A 17,075-nucleotide genomic window follows, 5' to 3' on the forward strand; every position below is an offset into this window, starting at 1 on the left:
GGTCAGTTGTTTTCTGAATCTCAAGTGTTTGATCTAGTGCCCTGAGGCTCCCCTATTTATTTCTGATTTCTTTTAACAAAGAGGGTTTAAATAAAGTTCTTCCTGTATAAACAAGTCCCTTTTTTTTTTCGTGTTGAAGATGCTACTTACTTGGATTGTATATGCATATTTTAATGCAACACAACAATTACTTTGTCTTCTGCAGTTTATATTTAACTGGTCTTATGAAGGAAAAAAAAAATTGCAGCAGGGATCTGAGTGGATGATGATAGTGTACGTGTCAGCTGGGCTACTTTGTACATCCTGAGCTAGATCTTCTTCAAAATTTTTTTTTTTTCTCAGTAGCTTAACTGCTCTAACTACCCTTGTTTATAACAGTACCTTTGAAATCTGGTCACTAAAGTAGAAAGCTAGACAAAGAGTTGGAAACCGAACCTAGAAAAGTAGGAAATTACTCAAGGAGTTAGAAGTTGAACTTAAATCACCATCTATCTTTTTGCCCTGATGCATTAGCTGATCTAACCCAAAGTGATTTCAAATTTAAGATCTCTTTCAGAGTACTGCCAATCAGAGGTTCTTTTCTATTAGTGGATCGCAACCATTTAATTATATAGCCACCACCACAGGGTTTCTGGGGGAAGGGGCTGCTGGCCCCTTGCTTGCACTTTCACACACCTCACAGGCTGAGAAGGACTGATGCTCACCACCTTCTGCTCTGGGCATGAGCTGCATTCTTGATTGAGGTGGAAGCGAGACGAAGGCAGAACACAGGCATGTTGGACGAGGGCTAAGACAAGCAGGTAAGAACACGGATTGCTGGGATTAATAAGGAAGGCAGTAGACATTTCTTTCTCTTGATCAGCAGCATGTTAACAAGTATAAAGTCATATGGCAAGGTTGATGCTGCATGGGCCCTCCCCTCAAATCACCATTGCACCTGGATGAAAAAGTAGCAGCACAGCAGAAGCACACAAGTTTCATTTCCAGGGCCACTTAAGTCTGTGCTAACACAGGTACCAACTGCAGCTGCAGTTTACAAGAAAAGAAACATTAGAGCAGTAGCTCTACAATTTACAATCTGAGATTATAAAATAACTACTCTTCATGCCAACAATTCATTGATACAACTGTGGGGGACCAGGAAGACTATCTCCTTTATTAAAAATAAATAAATAAATGTGTGACTCCAAACATGAATTTGAAAATACCAAAGAACTATGACATTTTTCTTCTGCCAGAAAAATGATCACATCTTGACTGAATACTTTGCTTTCTCACTTCCTTTTCCAAGCTGAAATGTCAACTATTTCAAGTAAAATCAGAATATTACTCAGCCACAAATCAGAAAAAAACCTTGATGCCCAAACTGTCATCAGAAGGGCACATTCCAGTTCCATATTTGCAGTTTTACTATTAAGTAAACAAAGATTAAACCCTTCCAAATGCTTTGCTGCTTAATGACACAATCACTGGCATACTATTAAAGCTCAACACTCTGACATTCCAGTCATTATATCTGCAAACACTAAGACATTATGCAATGAGAAAACCATCCTTTTATTGAAACCAAAGATGTCTAATTGTGACAGGTGAATGTTTTAGCTATAGAGATGAAATCTGTATACATACTATTTTTATGCAGTCTTCGTGTTCCATTTACACAATTTGCTAGTTTAAAAGGTTTTAACAGTCAATCAAGGTTCCAACTATAAAACTCCATAACAGAAGAAAATTATATTGTGTTATTGAAGTCAGCTAGATAAACAGCACTTTCTGATTATGATGATATTATTACGTGCTTCGTGATGAACAGTAAGACAGAAAATATTCACCTGGTTTCATATTCAAAATACTTGCTGAGGTTCATGTATAAATGGATGAATGAACAGAAGGGTAATTGTGTGTTATTTTACTATAATAAAATCAAAATTATTCAAATCACTAGGAACAAAAGTGTTTTGATATATCTTGTGTGGAGTTCTGCTTGACTGAATTTATGTTTGTTTATGATTCTGACAAGCTACAAAAAAAACTCAATAAAAACACACAGTCAACACTAAATGTGTATCTCTATTCTTTTGCAAGCAAACTGTCACAATATTATGCTCATTAAAAAGCTTTCAAATCTATTAACTAAGTGAAACACTAGACTTAATGACTTCAAATAAATATTTCACAACAGAGCTGTTTAAGCCACTCTAAAAACAAACCTCTTGAACAGCAGAAACACATATGCCAAACAAACAACAGAAAAACAGCGTTCACTGAAATCACTTGTAGTCTTACCACCAATTTCATTAAGAACTAGATCTTAACAAACAATTTCACTACTTTTATATTTCCTTTTGGATTGAATCTTCCTTTATTTTCTTGCTATACCCAACCGAAGATGGACTCTTCCTAGAGGAAAAGAGACAACAAAAGTGAAGTGGTACATTCCATTTAACAGAAAAAAAGTCATATACAAAGCGTAACAAATAGACTCTCTTTAGATTGTACTTCATCACATGAAGATTTTGTTCATTAAGGCACACATTGCACATGTATGCAGCCTGGACATAGGCCACTTTCCTATGTGCATGGAACTTCTCTAAGTGGCTAGTCAGAGCTCATGGGAAGCTTCCATAGTATCTAAGTATAAAGGTAGCCTTAAGCTTTGCTATTTCTCCAAGCTGCTATGCTCTCACTTCCAGAACAGACCTACACGTATTTCTGTTGATAAAGTAGTGTTCTTAACGCCAACAACCAGCACTGCTCACTGGATCATAAAAGAATGTTTTACACCCATAGAGCTAAAAAATGAGAGCACGTGACCATACAGCTTACAAATTAAACCATTTCTAACTGCTGTACTTTTCTGTCCTCTACGGACTGAGTATCTCCCCTCTAATATTTACTGAGGAGAGACGTAAAACCTGTGGAAAGCAATATAAGTTGACAGCACACTTCAGTATATTTTTATGTACATTGATCCAAGTTTTTAGACATACTATGAGTAATCTTTTGGGGTTAAAGGAGGGAAAGTATGTGATGAAACATTTCCCTGTTCCAGTGAGAAAGCCATTAATGAGCTACAGAGATCAGGGGACCAGCCCTAGGGTAGAATTGGGTCAGAACAGGTGAGAACAGTCATTACTACTCACGCACAAAGAATTGAAGTACAGGAACAGGGACCGTGCCTTTGTGAGGGCAAAACCCCTTCCTGCTGAGGACAGACCCCTTCTACTTCCTAAACATGAACAAAATCTTGAAAAATATTTGAGCCCAACATCAGTAATACTGAAGTGTAAGACTGGAACATATTAATAACATTAAACGAAATCAGTATATCTCTTTAATTTTTTTGTTTACCATTTTAAGCTTGCTTGCCAATTAATGGACTATATACATACCCTGTCCAGGGAGAATGTCTCATTCTGTGAACTTTGCTTCATGCCATTGCCTGTGGGAGAATCATCACCATTTTCAGTCACACTGAATCTAATCATGCAGCATTTCAAGGATTAAATAGGTAGCATTAGAATTCACATACATTTTTTTTTCTCTCAATAGAACTATTTATAGAGGCAATAAAATGCAGCATTAATTTTCTAGCTCTATTGATGTACTGAAAATTAAAAAATGAAGCAAGTTTATTCAGATTTGTTGATCCATATCTAAATGTCTTCCAGAATTATTCCATTTGCTTCTTGTTTAATGAAAAATTCAGATCAATAGCAGACTTATCTCCTTGATTTGGTGTTGTGTAAAATCTGCTAATTAACGAGAAGGTACTAGAATTGATGGTTTTCAGCTAAATAGGGCTTAATAGTAGATTCTCAATTAAAGCTCCTGAAAAATGAGGTACAATTACAGTTAAAGATAGAATAGGTATTTGGCTGCTTTTTGTTGGTGGTGGTTGTATGGTTGGCTGCTTTTTGTTTGCTTGCTTTCTTTTTTGTTTCTTTTTTAAGAAATGAATCAGTGGAAATTGCATATATAGCTAATGATTTCTCTCCTGATGACAAAAAGAGGTAAGTATCTGAAAAGGGAATGGGCCTTGTCTATTCAATCCCAAGATAAATACAATCTAGACAAACCAGTACTTTGCATATCCATAACAAACAGAAAAGCAGATTAGCAACCATTACGTTGAGATGGTAAATCCACCTAGGAGATCTTGTATCAGCAGAAATCTTGACTTTTTTTACAATATCTTGAAATTTCAGAGGCAATCACACATTATATGGTTTCATTTCTAGTTTCTTTCTAAATGATTTCTAGTCCTTTATCCTTGTCTCCCACTCTTCTTTTTCTTAAAAGCAGGCAAACAAAAATCCTAGAAGACATTTTTTTCTTCACTGACTGCTAAGTGTCACATAGACATTAATGACTACACTGAAACTTTTGCAATGATCTAAGCCATACGAGAAAATATATGGAAGCTGCTAGATCAAAACCTTTAAGTTAGGTAGTAAAGCACAGTTCTACAATGGCTTCTGCAACAGGTTTATGGAGAGAAAAAGTCCTAAGACACTTCTGATGTGAAAGACACCCACCTTGCCCAGGAACATCTCTCCTGGCTAGCAGGAATTGTTGAGTTCAGGAGGAAGGGTACCTATTCCCAACCCTGTGGAGTTCTTAGATATCACAGGTATTTACTTGTACAGGCAAAAGTCAGATACAGTGTTAGGCTTGCCAATAATTGCTGTCTCTTATCACCACAAACAAATGAACAATATGGATGAACTACGCAGAACGTAAAGAAGCAGAGAGAAAGCATTTCAATTGATGACCAAGATAAGAGAGTAAAGATTATCAGAGCTAAGAAAAAGTTTCCATATGAGGAGAGATTTAGTAGTCTTGACTTTCTCAGCTTGAGAGAGAGCTATGTAGAAATACGGCAAAGGCCAATGGAATCATGATTGGTATAAAGAATATAAATACCATATAATTAATGTTCAGCATCTTGTTATACCAAAATTAATCAGAAAATGATTTTAAATTAAACAGCAGTGCTTTTCCACATAATGCAGAATATTTACAGAACAATCACAGAATATGTTGTTGTGACATGCTGTCAAATTTCTTCTACTGTTTCAATTACATACACTGTAGGTTGCAGAGAACAGGTTACTGGGGTATATGTATTTCTATTCTGAACCAAAATTGCACTTCTTTTGTTCTCATGAAGAAAAATTTTGAAGGAGTATTTTCTTATTATGTATGTGTAAATTTAATCAGTCCACAACATAACACGTTATGAACATAAAATATTGGCAACAATGGACATACATTTTGGTACATAACTTAACAAGTGTGTGAGGAAAATTTCTGTCAACATGCGTGTAAACTAAGCAGAAGCACTGCACATGAATATGCTATTTTTAACTTACCTGGTAACTCTTCACAGATTAGTATATTCTCTTTCCTAAAAACTCATCAGACTGTGAGGCCAGATATTCCAATTACATTTGTAAGCATACACTGCATTATCTCAAATTGTGCAGCAACTACAATGTCTCTAATTGAAGATGTCTCAGTACAGAGCACCACTTTTAATTCCCTAGTCATTTTCCAGTAATGAAATAGCTGCATTGAGGGCACAGTGTGAGGACATGTTTGATGGTTATGTTAAATTGTATTACAGTTACCTTTGGGGAGCATCTAATTTATTTATTGTCAATATGAAACCAACCACTACTTTCCAATTTTCCAATGTGAAGAAATAAATTATCCAAGTACTGCCTTAGACCTGTCTGTGAATAACAGTTTAATTATATACTTAACATATTCAGGAAAACTTGCACATATTTTATGTTCATATTTTTAATGTTAAAGACTGCAGAAAACACTTCTGATGTCCTTCCTCCCAAGTAATACAGTTTTTATAAGGCCCTCAATGAAAAATAAGAGTTGTTCAAATATGGCTAGAAGTGTATAAAGTATGCAATGAATTCTGTAATTTGTGAGTTGTAAAGCATATTACCCAAAACAAACAGCTTAGTGGACCTTAAACCTCGAGATCTTAAACCTCGAGGACTTGCATTATTAACTTGTTTTCTCTAGGACAGCAAATACACTCAGTTCATTACCTACCTTCTCCATTAAGCCGACTACAAGTCAACAGTCGACTTCTGAACTTTTCATTTTCTTCAAGCATTTTTGAAATTACTTTCCAGACTTTAAGCCAGACTTTGGACTGAAAGATAAAATTGAATTTTTCTCGATGAAGCACATAAAAAGTTTTTGTCAAAACATCTCCTATATGGCAGACTTCTCCGGCATGACTATGAAGTCAGAGGACTGGAGGTGCGGATGTCAAGGAGGAAAAGTGGAGGAAGGCTATATACATGGGATATACTGGAAGTCATCTCTTATTTAAAAGTCAAAAAACTTTGAATTACACCATAATTTTCCACATGAGATATTGCTCTACTTTCTGGCCTAGCACTCTTGTTTATCCAGGACTTGTGGACTTCTAGATAAGAAGAACTTATGAAAACTCGCACGGAGCCATTAAATTATCTTCAAAGTCATCCAAAATGGGGGAAAAAATGAGAATAAGACAAGATTGTTCATTTTTACCAGGAGAAAAAGCTTTTCTGCTTAATCCCTCAGCAACAGCATAATTCAGACCCCGTGCCACATCCCAGCATAGCAATGGCCTGGACTATTTGATATCAAGTCGGTATTTATCTGTTTTATAGATGTTGATGACCTTTATTTTAGAGGCATAAAACTCCAGCTATAGTGGGCATATTTCAAATGTGCATTAAAAATATTAAATTGGAACTGTTGACAACGGCATTCAGAAAGAGAAACAGACTAAGAAATATAAACGGCTGTTAACATGCTAACGTTATGACTTTTGCTGGACCCCATCCGTGAAACTAGTTTAAATCTAAAGATAATTCCTTTCTCATGGACGTTTATTGCTAAAACATAATACATTTTCCTCATTCTTTTTGAAGACTATTTAATGTACTAGAAGAGTGATATTATAGTATGTTATTAGCTGTTCCTCTGAAGTCAGTAGTATTTTTCTGGTTTTAAATCAAGTATCTGTGACATTACTATATTACAGTCTAGCTGATTACTTGTACCTCACACATTACAAAATCTCATAATGGGTTACTGTTTTAATAAATGTGCCTTTTTAGATTTCAAGCATTTGTGGAACTACTGAACAGGAACAGAAATACGTCTGTGAAACAGAAAGTAATTTCATATTGCTACTATTATAGTATTAGTACCTATTGTTCTCGACTTCATTGTTTTTTTTGTAACCTGTGGAATTTCTTTGCTTAAAACAAAAGAGGAAGAGAAGGTGCAGAAGTTTTTTCCTGCCAGGTTTCACCAAGCAAGGTGTGCAGCACCTTGGCCCCAATCCAAGAAAGCATTTCAGTACATGCTTCAAGTCAACAGAATACTCTCATTCTTCAAGGTAAGCACATACTTAAGTGCTTTATTGAATGAGAGCCAGAATTTTAAAGCCCCCAAAGAGGGAAAATAATTCCATTTTTCTTTTCTGTGAGTAAGGCTTTCAGAAACAGACTACCGCTTCAATCTTTTAATCTCCCTTATGCTCTCACATAGACATATATGGAACAAGCAGGAAGCTATTTTCTCAAATGCAAAAGCAGCTAATCAGCTCCCACATTTCATACCTTTTTCTTCTTTCGTTTAATTACTTTTTCAACATTTCTTGATGGGCAGGGAAAGTCAAAGGTGTCAGGCTTCTCCTTTTGAAGGTCATCTAAGAAGAGAGTTTAGAAAGCATATCCTGAGTGTTTACAACAAATTCTTGAGGAAGCTGCAGCAACCCATCCTTCCAGAGATGCTTATTTCTGGTCCCAGCAGGTTACAGAACATCAGTCCTCACATCATGCCATCATCTTGCCCATTTCTGCATTATAACCATGTGGCAAGTGGGTGTCTCACAAACTTCACAAAACAGATTTCAAAACAGTACAGCAACCACAAATGAAGACAACATGTTTCTGGGCAATACAACTAGCTTTTAATTCCCTTTTTATCCCCTCAGTATGGCAGCTACAAAAATTTCAGCTGAAAGAGGAAATGGTGAGTACACTGAGGCAAGAAATCACAATAATCGCCTCTGCTAGTGCTAAAAAACAGAAGCAAGGAGAGCAGGCTGAGCTTTTGGAGTTGAGACACACAGCCACAAGGAGGAAGGACTGGGATGAGTTCCCAGCAGGGTGAGGACAGCAGGCTTCCCAGGAGCTGCTGGACAGACAGGCGAGGCGTGCAGATGAGTGAAAGGGTGAACGCACATGGGGATGTTGAACTCAGTCACAGCTGTGGGCTCATCCCCTCCTGCAGCACAGCTTTAGGCAAACCAGCGTTCTCCAGGCCACCACAGCCCCATTGCCAGTCACATCGTGGCAGCAGAACTTCCAATTACCAGTAGTTACAGGCTGTCTCTGAGCCACTGGTTGGCATCACCCAGTTAAAAAAAACAGCAGAACTGGTGCTATTAATTACAGCCTAATATAGCATCTCCCTTTGTCATCTTCAGAAAAATGTCTTTTAAAAGAAGAAAAATACAAAAATAAATAAATAAATAAATCTGAAGATCAACAAGTTAGCAACACTCAGGACCACCCTCTCTCTGTCACCCAGCATTTCCAACACCCCAGCCCTGGATTCTTCTCCACAAGCCAGGTCACGCTCTCCATTTTCTCTCCATTTCATCTTGAGCAGCAGAGCTCTGTTTCATAACAGACTGCAAACAGTAGGAAACTGCCTAATCTTTCTTCTGTGCTTTAAATAAATAAAAGGCACCCACACCCATGCCCATCCCAACTTTCTTTGGTCCCAGCCACAAAGAAAGAAATTTAAGAAACATCTTTGGGCTGTTACAGCAAGGAAGGAGAAAGCAGCACAGTGACACGTTGGTTAGATGGGAATCTCTTGAGAAAAGGCAGAAAGGGCACAGAACTACGATGTGTAACAGAGCAGCTCCACAGATGTTGGTTATTTTTGGCCTCATCCCAGGAAAGGACAAGGTAGGCTGTGCTGCATTGCAGCCACCTCACCTTGCAGGCTGGAGACACTGCAGCTCAACAAAGTAAGAGTTTGGGGCAAAAAGACTGAATTTTTTCACTCACGTGAGTTTAACACCACGATCCAACTCCTCCCTAATACCCAGTCTGACTGTACACAGCACATTAAAAAAACTTTTGTGCCACATTCACCTCGCAACATCCGCAGTCTGACTGGGACAAAGTGCCAGCCCAAAGCACCACACAGAAATGGTGTCCCCTGAGAAGAGGAGGGCATGGCAGGGGCCTGACCTCAGCCCCATGCTCTCCCAAGGCATGGAGGTCCCCAGTCCCAGCAACACGTACCATGGCACAGGCTGGTATCCTTCACCCCACCACAGCTCTCCACCTCCTGGGTCCTGCCAGCAGCGGCCGATGGCTTGAGGTCAGCCTTGTCCCCACGCGCCTTGGCTGCCCTCTGCCCCCTGCTCCTGTCCACGGGGCTCTGCTGGGAAAGCAGGGTCCTAGACTGGCCCACCTCAGCCCACTTGTAGCCCCTGCCACAGCGGATGAGGGAACCGCAGCGGTGGGAGCCGAAGCTGTTGACATAAATGTGTGGCACAAGCGGCCTCCCCTGGCTGCAGCCAGGCTCCATCTTTGGTGGACAGGCCGGCTGTGAGGGCGCTGAGGAGAGCCTGGGGAGGCGGGGGCTGAGGGAGTGGGCGCCCAGCTGCTGCGCTGTGGGGTACGTGGGCATGGCGTGGGGGCCCTGCAGAGCACCCCGCCTGCCCCATCCCGTCTGCTCACCACTGACCCATTTCAGTGTTCTGGCTTGGTGAGGGAAAAAAGGAAAAGTAACTATTTTCAGAGCAGGAAGGAACAATAAGCTTAGTGAAGGGTGGGCCTTGTGCCACCCAGTCACGCACACAGAAAAAGGGTTTCTCACAAAATTCCAGCAGTTCAGGAAGCATCCCCCTGGTTTGATGAGCCCACTACCAGCTGGTTATAACTCACTCCTCAGATGAGATAGCAACCTAGTCTGCAAGGATGCCTTTGGCCAGCATTATAGAATCACAGAGTGGTTTGGATTGGTAGAAACCTGAAGGATTATCTTGTCCAACCCTCCTGCCATGGGCAGGGTCACCTTCCACTAGATCAGGTTGTCCAGGGCCCCATCCAACCTGGACCTGAACTCTTTTAGGGATGGGGCATCCACAGCTTCTCTGGGCAACCCAGTCCGCTGCCTCACCACTCTCATGGCAGAGAATTTCTTTATGTCTAATCTCAATCTACCCTCTTTCAGTAAAGGTTTAGCACAAAAGACACAGCCTGAAGTCATATATTGACGTATTTGATGCAAATTATTGATAAAGTGATAGTGATATACGGGGCTCCAGGCTGAAGGCAGTGATGTACTATCCATCTTTGCTGCGATTTCCAGAAGAGGATCAAGTGGCACCTCTTTCATGTGGGCCCTTCTACAGTTCCTGTGTTGATACAATGAGTTCACACCAGTATACCCCAAAATAACAGCCTACCTGCCAGTGCATGGGTCACGGGTGGGTGGGTTTCCAGCCACCAGCATTTATGGAATCTTAATTAACTGTTGTCATTTTGTCCTTCTAGCAACGGCTGGTAAGCGTGAGTGCTATGTGACACCACTACAGCAAGGCATTCTTTGGACAGGCCAGCACTGGGGTTAGGACATATTGTCAGTGACAAGCAGGATTTCTCAAACAACTTAAGAGCGCACCTCTCATTGATTTTTGCTTTGGCATTGAAATACTGCTCTGTATTCTCAGCATTTCAGCACCCTTAGCTCTCAGGAGGGAAAGCATTACAAATTAAAGTCTGTGAGAAGACTTTTTCTGACTCATCAACAGGAGCATATGAATGGTACCGGCAACTTGTCACCCTGGAATCTTCCCCAGCTTTCAGAGACCGTACGACCGAGAGCCCTCAAGGTCTCCAGAGCTGCTGTCCCCTTGTCCCCTTGGCAAGGCAGGGTGCTGTGCAGAAGGACCCCACGAGATGGCAGCCTTACCTACCAAACAAGAGCGCTCCCGTGTCCCCGCAGGAACCTGAGATGTAGGCAGGGGAGCCAAGGGGAAGGAAAAACCCACAGCACTCTTCTGCGAAGTATCCCAGGATTTTCAGTTATTTTATACAGTGTCAGAAAAAGGCATCTTGTGTATGCAGTTGAAAAAGAGGGAAATAACTTCCAGAGGCTCAGCCTGACAGTTTGCCAGAGTAATTTGTTATGTCCCAATGATAAAAGGACATCTACTGCAGGATCCAAAGCACATGGAATGAAAAGGAGGTCGTAGTTATATAATATAACCACCGAGACTGTGCCCTCCCCGCCACCCCCTCCACACACACACACAAAAAGAAAAAAAAAAAAAAAAAGAGATTGAGAGAGAGAGAGAGAAAGAAGGCACCAGGGACTCACTCCGTCTTTTTCAAAGACCTGAGCGGACAGCTTGGCCTAGAGAGGTAGCCAGTGTGTTCAGCTTGAGGGAATGAAGCTCAGAGGGAGGCAAACAAATAGCTTCATTAAAAACTGATCCGGAGTACAAACTTTGTCATGTCCATTAATCACAAAGCCTTGCTTAAGAAAGTGCTTCTTTTGCTGAAATACACAGGTCTCAGTCCACAACCACCCAGAGAACATAAATGCACGCACATAAATCTAAACAGCACCCATTTTCAGTACATGACTCTTCACACGTTGCATGACCACTTGCTGCTGCATGATCCCGACCAGGAGTTCGCTTTGCCACCTGGCTGCTCCTGTCCTGCGGCCCTTTCAGGGCATCAGGGCTGCCACATCAGTGGGTTTTCTCAGCACCTGTATTTATGGCATATTCTTCCACACAATTTGTGATTTACAATACAAATACGCATCCCTTGTGTGACGCATTTTGTCTACGTTCCTCAACAGCACATTGCCAGGATTTCAAAAGCAAATTCAGCTCAGATCCCTTGTAGAATCTGTTACTGCTGACAAAAAACAATGCTCCCTGAAGTCTTTGAGAAATCTGCAGAACTGGACACTGTTCACGCTCCTTTCCACATGTGAACTGACTACCAGCTACTTCTGTGTTTGTTACTTTGAACAAACCTCTCAGCTTTTCACCACATCTTCAACTGTCTAGTTAAAAATATACCCAATTGTAGCTTTCAGTTTGCACCTCATCACAGTTTGTTTTGTATTCAGAGGTCAGCTTCTCCAGCTCAGAATGTGCATTGTTTCCTGCATTCTGTTGTTTCAGTTTTACTTGGTAAACTATGCATCATCTTCTATTAACCTCAAATACCGTTTTAAAACGAGACAGGTTTGGTGGTAGCCTGCCCACAATTTATGCCAAGAAGGAAGGAAAGAGCCAACAGGCCACTGCTGCATGCACACTTAGTGATTTATCTCATGTTACTCCTCAGCAAAAAGGAAACCCATTCTCATTTGAGATTTGTTTCTCTGTGAGGATTATTTGCTGTGGACTGCAAAGAATTGCTCAACATAATACTGGCAAGGCAGATTGCTGATTAAATACTACATTATCATGTTCAAATTGTGAATCCATCTAAAATATGAATTTTAACACTGTAAACCAAGATTTTAATGTAGAAAATATGCTAATTCTGAGAACAGCTACAGACAAACCTTGTTAATTATATCCTCACCAGTAGAACAAACAATTACTGTATCTGTCGTTCTCACAGAAGCCTGAGTAAGAGTCACTGGAGTGAGGTATTTTATTAGAACATGGTTACTTTACAGAACACACTGGAGACCATTTATTAGTATAACTAGGAATCATTATGAAAACAAAACTCACCACTTCTGGTAAATCTAAGCAATGCATTATGCCTTCAGTTTTTGCTTACTTGTAACATTTCATAATTTACAATAGATCTCAGTTAATTATGTAAGCAACAACACAGTGCAGCAGAGGCATAAAATGGCCAGCTGCCATTTTAACACACCTGCATTTCATATTAATGAACCTGCATATCTCAGATTGCCTTACAAACCATGCATGTGGGAATCACTTCATCCTCACCACTCATAAGGAGAGGCATATTTTCCCATTTATCCATGCTGCACATAAAAATATTTAGCACATTATAAACTAAGTTTGTTACACAAAAGCCTGAGTACCCCCTTGAGAGATTTTCAAGTCACTGAGAAGAACCATGGACTTTATAACCAAAACCCAAGTCAATGAGACTGAAACACTTGGTTTGGAAGAACTTCATGTTAGGGTATTTAAATAAAGATTCCCAATCTGAAATATAAACTATAGAGTGACTCAAAAAAGGCAAAATGATTGCTGCAGTAACACCAGAATACAACAGCCTTCTTACTGGAAAAAACTCGTTGTCATGGGAATATCACAAAAGGCAGGTAAGGACTTCAGTTTTCTGATGTATCTTTTCCATGTCAATGTGCAAACTAGTTTTATTTAATGATGACACCCTTTGTTTCCAATTCAGTGATAAGAATACTTTACCTTGGCTCTTTCAAATGTTAGGCTGCAGGAATTATAATACTGAATATTACTACTGTAATTCTGGGAAATGTGTACTCAGACCTTCCATGAACAAGCAGATGGGGAAGGTCAGGCCTACCTGAGATAAAACTCCAGATTGTCTTCTCAAACTGTGGAAGAATACGTAATCACCAATGCACCTGTCTAAGAGAGACAATTCTGTGTAACTGCAGTATAAATACCACTGAATATACTCATTCCTCAGCAGCGGGTGCACTCTGTAATGGTACTGGGGCCTTAGCACAACTGTTCCAGTCCCTGAACATTCACTCCCTTCCCTAGCTCCAGAGACGTAAGGATGCTGCCAGGAGAGGGACAGAGCAGGGCTTCTGTCTCCAGGGATTGCCAGTTCTGCAGAGAAAATTGAAGCAGTCCCTGCTTTGTTCTGCCATTAAATTCCTCCAAACACATCCTCCTGTGAAAGCAACCCTTGAGCAAATTTCCTCACTACTGACTGAAGAACTGAGTTGATTTTGCCAGTGTGTACAGAGCAGCATCTGCCTGTGAACAGCTGGCCTGCTGAAGCAAAGCTGGGGGCTACTGCCTGCTGCTTACGATGAGAATGTTCTTCAAAAACCTAAAAATCACATTTAGCTCACTGAAAGAAAATTCAGAATGTACTCCATACACAAACCAATACCGGGCAAGTGCTTAAAGCAACAAGCACTGTCTTGAAAAATGGCACTTTGCTAAACTGACAACTTAATGCTTTCACATGCATAGCAAGGCAAAAACAATCACTAAGCAAACTGATCTTGGTTCATGAGTCAGCAGCAGTGTGAGATGGCGATTTAGATCAAGCAAACAATTTCTCAAACATTAGGTTGGAGAAGGTTGGCAGAGTTTTTTTTTTTTTTTTTAAATGTTTTGCTCTATGTGTGAATTGATATCCCCCACAGATTACAAAATTGTGTTAGAGTTACTAGGGCACATAGCATGTGTGAACTGCATCTACACCATCAGTCTGCCATTTAAGTAAAACCAATGTTCTTCACTCACATGAAAAGCAAACCAACTCACTCTGCTATGCAGATTTGGAATCAAAAAAATGCCACATCACCAAGAGCAACAAAACTAAGTCCATTTTAAACATCAACATTCATGCAAAATCAAAAACCTGTTCTCACAGTTCCCCAGTACCTGTGTTGTATTCAGAGGATTTACTCTCAGCTTTCATGACTCACTAAAATTAAATTTCAGGAAGAAAAAAACAAACACAAACCTTATATATTTCCATATTTTATATACACAAGGAGAACTGAGAATTTTTGACTAGCAAATTTTTGGAAAGGAACCTGAACAGAGTAGTAATACACTATGGTTTCCCAAGCTCAGTAAACAAGATGAGCGAGGGGGCTTTCCTTAATAATGGCTACATTCAAATAAATTAATATTTACAATTCAAAAGCCTCTCTCCAACAAGCCCTACAAAAAGTCAGCGAATTATAGTTTGGGTGGCATGAAAGCAGGTGATATCTGATAGCACTAACGAGAGCATCACGTTTCGGAAAGACTCTCTCTCCATCTTAAACAGGGAGTTCAGTATCGTATTTAGAGCACCGATTCAGCCCCTCTACCCCCTTCAATTTCTATGACTGGGAAGACAGCTGCAAGTATATTCTTATCCCAGAGGCTGTTTTTCATGCTGGCAGACTGAATCAGCTTATTTTACACAGAGGAAGAGATGTCAGTGTTTTTTCCTCATCTGTCCTTTCTGAGGCTATTATTTGTCTTAGATTTCCTGTAGGCAAGCGATGTGCATTTTGGACTGTGCCTGAGCAGGCTTTCATAGCACTAAATAAACAGCAGCTGGAGAATCAGGACAGACAGTAGAAACTGTCCAACAACAACTTGACAGCTAAGAGACTCTCTTTAAAATATACCTTAGCCTTTTACTCTGTACTAGATGGGTTTTATCCATCTCCACCCAAACTGAGTTTCTTCACTGATGTGGAATGTAGCAGTTCATTTAGTGAAAGCAGCACCCAAGAGAAAGCTGGTGGCTGACTGTGCTCAGCGAGCAGTTTGTGCTGAAAGAAAATAGTTGAGATTCATGTACTGTGGAAATTCTGAAATTCTACCCCGCAGGCATATCTCCACCTTCTGGAGTCTGCCCCTAGCATTTATTTATAGTTTCTGGACAAACTGAAACCCAAAAGGGATTCGATATATCAGCTTTCCTAGAAAGTTACTCCTCAGCAATTCAGAACTGGCCAAAGCCCTCACTACGAAGAGTGGTTATTTTCAGTTTTGAACACTCCAGACTTGTGGTATTTCACCTTTTCTGAGGTGAATTTTTTAGACTCTGCCTGTGTAATGAGATTTCATTTATTAAACATTCACAAAGTATTTTGCAGTCTTCAGATGGGAAAAAGTTTAGCATTAATTTACACACCCCCAGATGTAAATCAGATGCTTTATCCTGATAAACACCTCTAAGTTTATATCATTTGTGAACTGAAATCAGTCTGGGAGTGCCTTGTTTGTGGAAGACATCACTGTGCCACCATCATGGAAAAGCCCATACCGATGGGCCAAATTTCAGGCCTATCGTACTTGTTAGAAACCATTATCAGATAAAACACTGATAAGCACATGCTTTCTGAGAGACCACTATGCACTTGAAAGTAATATCAAGAACTTGTTATCACTTTGGGAGAGGCCAAACTACAACTATTTCCTAACAGTGCTGACACAGAGAATAGAGAGAGAAGACTTCCATTACCAGCCAAGTAACTGGTCAATATTGTCTATATATTATCATTATTTGCTACGCAGACATCCCATATCTAGCCTCTACTTTTGATCCAAAGCTTACCAGCATTTTACGATTATTTTTAAATAACCATTTCAAGGGACTGAAAATACATGCATGGAGTCACCAGCAGTTTTTTTATTCTTGTTAAAAAGGCATTACCTTCGAAGTTTACATCATCTGAAGCCAATGGTAATTCAAGTGATTAGCATCTTGCAGAACTAATCCCATTACAGCTCAATTCTGTAAGATCTGCATTTCCTGAAACACCCATGGAAAAGAATTATACTCAACATCTATCAAACATTTACAACACCATTCCTCAGATGATGGCACAAGAAATTAGTAGCTCAGATGCCAATAACAAAGTGCTGGCCACTGCAGCAATATACCAATTTTGACTCCAGTATTGTATTTTGGGCAAGAGTTTGTCTCACAAGGTACACGTGCATGTTTCAACTCACAGTTCCACTCGGAGCAGCTACCAGACCAATCAAAATTACGCTACGCTGAAGCTTAGCTATTTGTATCAAAATATGGAAACCGAAAAAAAAGTTTGGGGAACTGGCAGCCACTGAGGATGAAAAACTCTTTTGAATAGTCCCCGAAGGGCAGATCCATAAGGTGGCAACACTTCACAAGGCCCTTCAGACATATCAAGTTGAGAAACTTTAAATGAAAGGCTGACACCAGCAAGCTCATCTAAGAACATTCTTGAAAATTCCAGACTTTTTCCTTCTGGGAGTATCAGATTACAACTGTGAGACAAGTAAAAAAGAA

At 40.0% G+C, this 17,075-nt stretch overlaps 1 protein-coding gene across 1 annotated transcript; it reads right to left on the reverse strand.

The window, feature by feature from the left end:
* Positions 1 to 1,136: 1,136 nt before the first annotated feature.
* C14H5orf47 (chromosome 14 C5orf47 homolog) lies at positions 1,137 to 10,462 on the reverse strand. The gene is made up of 5 exons (XM_013191810.3): positions 9,354 to 10,462; positions 7,650 to 7,738; positions 6,079 to 6,181; positions 3,393 to 3,442; positions 1,137 to 2,400 (listed from the first exon to the last, which is right to left on the reverse strand). The coding sequence occupies exons 1-5, from the start codon at positions 9,742 to 9,744 to the stop codon at positions 2,374 to 2,376; spliced, it is 660 nt and encodes a 219-aa protein (XP_013047264.1). The 5' UTR covers positions 9,745 to 10,462; the 3' UTR covers positions 1,137 to 2,373.
* Positions 10,463 to 17,075: the final 6,613 nt, after the last annotated feature.

This window comes from Anser cygnoides, chromosome 14 (assembly GCF_040182565.1).
Source record: "Anser cygnoides isolate HZ-2024a breed goose chromosome 14, Taihu_goose_T2T_genome, whole genome shotgun sequence".
Classification (NCBI taxonomy): Eukaryota; Metazoa; Chordata; class Aves; order Anseriformes; family Anatidae; genus Anser; species Anser cygnoides.